We start from the raw sequence: 7,030 nt of genomic DNA, 5'->3' as shown, positions 1-7,030 counted from the left end.
AAATGCTGTTTTGGTAGCGGCAGCGCCTACAGTTGTTGTATGTGCAAGCAAGCAACATGGCGGCGAGGTGGGAGAGAAGGGGACGCTGGGGGCGTGGACAAACCGCCCAAACTTTGTATCAACAGCGCCGGTTGGCTGTCGTTCTCCCCGGCTGGGCATGCTCCCCGCTTTACAAACAGTGTACCTCCAACAACAGAGGGGTTGGCCAATCAGCTGCCAGACCCGGGAACACAGTGCTCAAATATTGCCCCACAAATACGGCAGCCTGTTTTTCTCTTGCGGGACAGAGATGGTGATAGTGTGTACCACGCGGCTGCCAGAAGACTAGTCTAGCGAAGACCAGGCAGTGGTGTGGAGTGTATTCGTCTCAACATGTGTAGCAACGAGAGGACAGCGGCTACGTCTGCAAACGGAGGTGGAGGAGGCGGACTTCTTCATTATCCACTAGCAGCCCTCAAGCAGCTCAACGATGCTTCTTCGGCTGGCGTGCCGGTACCAACATCCACCACCTCACTGGCTGCATCAATAGCACCTGGTAATCTATTACCGATAGATCATTATCGCTTACAATTATATAATTACGCCATGGCGGAAAGACTCCGGTTTTCACATCATTATCCAGCGCCACTACCCCTGTGTCCCGGTTACCCACCCTACGGCCCACGCCTAGCATTTTCCATGTCCTTATTCCACCACCGGGCTATGCAACCAGAGGAACCGAAACCACAGCACAGTTATATTGGACTTATCGCCATGGCCATCCTTAGTTCTCCAGAAACGAAGCTGGTACTGTCAGATATATACCAGTACATCCTGGACAACTACCCTTACTTCCGAACTAGAGGACCTGGATGGAGAAACTCTATACGGCACAATCTGTCTCTCAACGACTGTTTCATCAAGGCGGGTAGAAGTGCCAATGGTAAGGGACATTACTGGGCGATACATCCCGCCAACGTGGAGGACTTCAAGAAGGGCGACTTCCGGCGCAGGAAAGCACAGAGAAAAGTGAGGAAGCACATGGGCCTCGCAGTGGATGAAGAGGGAAATGATTCTCCCAGCCCGCCTCCAGTACCTGCTAGCCCACCTCCAACAATACCATCTGTCCCCGGCATGTGCTGGGCGCCACCTACTGCCTCCACTACCAGCGTCTTCCCACCGCTTCCTTGCAACATTACTCGTAAAAGACAATTCGACGTGGCGTCCCTGTTAGCGCCGGATGACGAGGACGATTATACCAGTACCAGGAAGGCATCACGACGTCTTCACTTTCCCGGAGGACAAGCGTCGTACATGAGCAGCGGCGAGGAAGACGCCGTTGATGAAGACATAGATGTGGTGACCAGCGATCAAGAGGGAGACAAGGACTCCACTTCACACCAGGCGGCGGACATTGTGCAGGCACCGGCACCTTGGACGCAGGCACCACCACCTCCACTACAGCAGCACCCTGCCATGTCCGTGATGTTCCCGGGTTCGAGTCTGGTGTCCAGCATGGAGCAACAGTTGGTGAGCCGGTACTATGAGCAGCTAGCAGTGGCCCAACAGCAGCAACATCGCAGGATGTTGCAACAACAGCAACAACAACAGCAGCAACAACAGGCTCCCCCAACACCTCAACCACCTTGCAGTCTCAGTCCGTCAAGCACCACCCAGCTCACCGAGGTCACGGAATCATAAAGCTTGTAAGTTGTACAGTATTATGAACTATATCACATCGTGAATCGTCGTCCTGTTATAACTTCGAGTAGAATAGATCTGTAACCGGCCATTTCTGTAGTTACGATACTTAGAAATTAATTTACGAAATGTAAAGATCATTGCATAATCCAGTTATAAGGTCTTTCAGAGGTCATTGTCTCATTACTGAAATTATATAAATTTAGGATTTGTCCTACCGATCATAACTCGAATATCTTGGTTCGATTCCCGATCAGATTCCTCATCAGGCAATAATCTACGAAGGACCTAATAAATGGAAACTTCTTCATATATCTACAAAGGTTAATGAACAAAGTCTCTCCAAAGTTTAATGAAATCTTTTCAGATGAGCCAGAAAACCAAAACTAGATAGTTTCTTTCGTATCGTAGGCGCCTATGATGGCTAACACTGTGAACAGACAATGCTAGAAATGATTGAATTTTCTCTTCAATGGATACAAAATTGTCACGGAGTAGATAAATATCTCCGTTTCATTTCATAATTTTCATAATTCCTCCTACTTAATTCTATAGTTTTGCCCACATCAAACACATGCTATTTTAATTTCGATGCAGATGGAATAATTACCCCAGTGATATTTTCTTCAATTAGTTTCTTCCTTCCTTCCTTCCTTCCTTCCTTCCTTCCTTCCTTCCTTACTTACTTACTTACTTAATTACTTCAATCATTCACAGCTATACAAACAGCTGCTATATTGAACTATTTCTATTGTCTTCTTAACTTTCCAAGAATCTGTTAAGTCAAGAATGTGTTAAGAATATTGTCAAACATGAAGGTAAAGGAGTGTGCTTTCGTACTCGTAACTTATGATAAAACCCATGTACGCTAGTTATACACTCCAATAAGACAGTCTGAACTCAAAACGTATGAAAATATAGATTGATTATGAATCTTAATATATATTATATATCTTGGCCGAATGAGTAGCTAAATTAGCTAGGTAGGCCTACTCGCCGTCTGTAAGTTACTAAAGACTGAAGGTGGAATTACAGCGCAATTGGTGAACATTCAAGGGTGCTTAAATGTGATAAACTCATATCAGTAGATTTAATTTTGAGAGCAAGATTCTGGCACTGTGACACCTCTTAAGACCATCAGTAGTTTAAAGGATGCTTAATATATAAATTCTCTGTTATTATATAGCCTATGTCATGATATTAGTTTTAAACGGTAAGGTAAGGAATGAAAAATATAATGCTAAGCCAGCAGGCAGCTTCAAAACAGTAGTGCGCCAGTCTGACCTTGATCTGTGGCTAAAAGTTGCGGTTAATATTTATAAACGTACACATTTTCAAACATAGGCCCTATGCAAGTGTTACTATCTCCTTGTCTTCCACTACGAACGTAGAGAGTTATTTTTTCCTATGATATTTAGGCTAAACGTGAATTTATTTAAGATTAACTTATACGAAGTGGTTGTCTTGTGTACGAAACAATTATTCTCTATTCGCTATTCATTCTCACCTATCAGAAACATTTAAATATTCTTCACCCTCCTAGAATGAGTCCAACGTATTATTTGAATAACAGTCCTAACTAAAGGTAATCTTGATTAAAAGAAGCTTTTATAATATCATACTGAACCCTAAAATATTTTCCTCCATTTACACTGAAAAACAGTATTTATTTATACTGTAAACCAAGTATGTTATATATAATGTCGCAATCTCTGAAGAATTTTATCACAAGGTGAATGTGTTTATACTGTTAGACTTTTATTAGGAACTTGACAAATCGTCATTGCGCCTTCGAAAGCCGCTATGTGATAAATTTGTGGGAGAAATACTGGCCCTCAGGACGTATATTATGAAGGGCGTGAATTCTTTGAAATTACTCGTACAGTATTGAACGTTAGATGAGAGAACCGTACTGGTCAAAGTTCTAAGCTGATTTCGCAGCCGCAACGACGAAATGTAAATGCATGCTATGTTGTAGTGCCGTACCTCAATAATGAAACTAAAGAAGCTCAGTGGGGAACCGATAGATTTTCCTAGGTAGGCCTATATGAGAAGAAGCTTCTCTAAATGGTTTGATACAATAAATTGTATTCCTACTGAATGTTGACAGAGGATAACGAAAATACAGGACAGTTATCAGTTCTGGCCAACAGCCGTAGCCGTGTTGAAACACCGGATTCCGTGAGATCTCCGAAGTTAAGCAACAATGGGCGTGGTCAGGAGTTGGATGGGTTGCCACGCGCTGTTGGTGGGGGAGGGGGGGTAGGGAATGGAGGAGCGCAAAGGAACTGGCCACCCTACCGCACGTAAACTCCGGCTCAGGAACACCTCTGAGGAGGTTCGGACCCGCTTTCGGGCAGAATAACCCTTACCTTTACCTATCAGTTCTGCAGCCTATAGAAATGGTAGCATACAATCTAATCTCTGGAACTATTGATACACTTCTTATCGTCCTGTGTCATCTCTTTTATTTCATACTGAGGAGTACAAGGCATGGTGAGGAGTGAGGTAGATTACCGTTACCCTCTTCACTGGTCCAGAAATTGCTATTGCAGCATGACTAGCCCTGTGATGCACTAGTCGTGTTCTGAATGTCATTTTGCTAGCTTCAGGAAACTCGTAGGCATGAGTAAGGAATTAGCCCTAGTTGTTCATTTAATCACATTTTAATCGATCTACACGCACTGTGTAAGTCCACCCCATCGCGTGTATAAAGTTTGATGCAGAGTTAGTAGCTTAAAAATAACATAATCGAATTTAAATTATCAGCAGGATATGAATATGCAAGTGGACCAGTGTGAGAACCAGGTCTGGTAGTTGCCAATGGCACACTGGATTACAAATCGGTTAAATTATGTCAGTACTTCCAGATGAGTGAGAGAGTCCAACCCGGCTCTTCGGAATGAAATATTTAACGTAAAATTGACATGAACTTAAATCGTCTCCCATGATTTTTATCTAGGCCCTACAAATACTGACATCATGACTTACGTTTCAAATGTTTAATCAGATCTAACACTTTAAAAGTATGGAATACGTATATTCCAAATTCTAATGAGTTATCCTGAATATATTTAAAAGTAGGTAATACCGGTAAGATATGCTTCTATTTATTAGCATTTTTGAGAACTGTATTATTCTTATCCCAGATCAATTTCTAGCGAGATACAGTGTTTGTGGTGGACTTTGTTATATCTTCTGATAGCCTTTGGGTTAGAACAAGTTTTGTTACTTCCGTTGAGTTGTCATAGTCTCATCTCAGCTTTAACAATAAAAGTGAATGAGACATGAGCAATGCTAAGAAGGCTAACATCCTTTCTTTTGCAACCAGTCCCTATCATGAACGATGTGAAAGTGTCGCTCATAGAACCCGTTGGTGTCTGTATTTTAGTGAGCTTCGCAAACTGATAAATATAGGTAGGCTATAGCATTTTCTAGCTCAGTGGGAAAATCAACGGAAAAATAAAATACCAATAATAATAATAACTTAATAATAATAAAATACTCAGTGACATCAATAGTAGACTACCTATGACAGCTAATATTGGAGCTGTTAGGGAAACAATCAGGCTGACGACTCAACATAGGTTCGTAATGTACAGTAGGCCTACATATACAGAATGAACCCAAAGTCCACCGACAAAATTTTGGAGGTTGTTCAGGGATACTTTCTGAGTATATTGATTTAAGGGACCCATGGTCTCCGGTGGCTCGTTACAAATTAATAATGTAGGCCTAATTATGATTTATTCGGTTTGTTACTCCAATCATACCTTCATAACAGTGAAGAAGCCTGAAATACGCCCCATGCCTTTAAGGGAGTTTTAAAGGTAACAACTTCGTGTTGTTGGCTTCCGGCAAACTCCTGCGGCGTAAAATTTCCGACACCCGGCGTCTGTCAATAACTAGCATTTGGACGGGCGTAAAAATATTATTATTATTATTATTATTATTATTATTATTATTATTATTATTATTATTATTATTAATTTAGTTCAATAGAGATCCAAAGCTAATTGGGGCAACAAACGAAAAGAAATTTAATTAGCCTACTCTGTAACCTGCCACCGGAGACCACGGATCCCTTATAGGTCTACAAATGTACTCAGAAGGTAGCCAATCCCTGAACAACGTCCGAAAGTTTGTCGGTGGAGTTCGGGTTCATCCTGTATAAGAATTCGTCTTAGCCAGTGGACAGTAATTTTTCTACCTGCAGAACATTGGAAGACACAAATAAAGAATTAGGCCCTACTTGTTCAGTTAATACAATTTTAATCATTCTTCACGCACTGGTGGTATCCTGGTAATGAGGATCAGTTCACAAATATCGCTCTGTGATTCTTTAGGCAAATCGGTTCAGAAAAGGTAGCCTATGTCTGTTAAGTCCTCAGCCCGGAGGCTGGCTGGATCCTCAAATAGCACCATCACTGGTTATGCGGTTATTGGGAAACCGTAAAAACGAAAGGTGGTTCCTTACTGAGGTGTACAAGGCAAGGTGAAGAGTGAGGTAGTTTGCCATTACTTCCCTCACTGGGCCAGAAATTACTCGAACTAATGCAGCATGACGCACTAGTCGTACTCTGAATGTCATTACTCAGCAGCACGCTGCTTCCATTCTGCCATAGGGCCGATGACCTTCGATGTTAGACCTCTTAAAACAACAAGCATCATCATCATCAAGCATTCTGCCATAGCCTTGATAGAAGTCAAATTTTGTTTTGGTTTGTGCCAAAAGATAAATACAACGGATGCGTTCAGAAAATATATTGACATTTAACGGCATTAGAGGGTAATAATGAAAATGCTCCCTTGCCTCATTAATGAAAATGTCCAATCGTTCTTTTATGACCAACTGAGTAGACTAACATTATTTTATTCAATCCGCCGTTCCCTAAGAACTCGATAGACAAGGCCCTGAATAGGCTTCATTTTACGTTACAGCTTTTCAATGTTTTTGTAGTCCGACTCCGTAATTAACTGGTTACCATACTGAACTTTCACCCAAGGGGCCAGGGTTCGAATTCTGGCCAAATCGGCAATTTTAACCTTAAATGGTTATTCCTCCAGCTCGGGGACTCGGTTTATGTCTTCAACATTACATTTCATCCTAGGTAGCCCACCATCCCCAAAGACGCGTAGGTCATCCATGGGCGTCGACTTGAAAGACGCAGCAGGCCTCTCCGGAGACTATACGCCATTATTATTATTATTATTATTATTATTATTATTATTATTATTATTATTATTATTAGACTATTACTATTAATACCAAGCTCGATAGCTGCAGTCGCTTAAGGGCGGTCAATATCCAGTATTCGAGAGATACATTATTATTATTATTATTATTATT

General features: G+C 41.7%; 1 protein-coding gene across 1 annotated transcript; it reads left to right on the top strand.

Moving 5' to 3' along the window:
- Positions 1-372: 372 nt before the first annotated feature.
- On the top strand, positions 373-1,680 carry fd102C (forkhead domain 102C). Its single transcript, XM_068225105.1, has 2 exons — positions 373-1,240; positions 1,313-1,680. The coding sequence occupies exons 1-2, from the start codon at positions 373-375 to the stop codon at positions 1,678-1,680; spliced, it is 1,236 nt and encodes a 411-aa protein (XP_068081206.1).
- Positions 1,681-7,030: the final 5,350 nt, after the last annotated feature.

Source organism: Anabrus simplex, chromosome 1 (assembly GCF_040414725.1).
Source record: "Anabrus simplex isolate iqAnaSimp1 chromosome 1, ASM4041472v1, whole genome shotgun sequence".
NCBI classification, from domain to species: Eukaryota; Metazoa; Arthropoda; class Insecta; order Orthoptera; family Tettigoniidae; genus Anabrus; species Anabrus simplex.
This window is presented reverse-complemented; position numbering and strand designations above follow the sequence as displayed.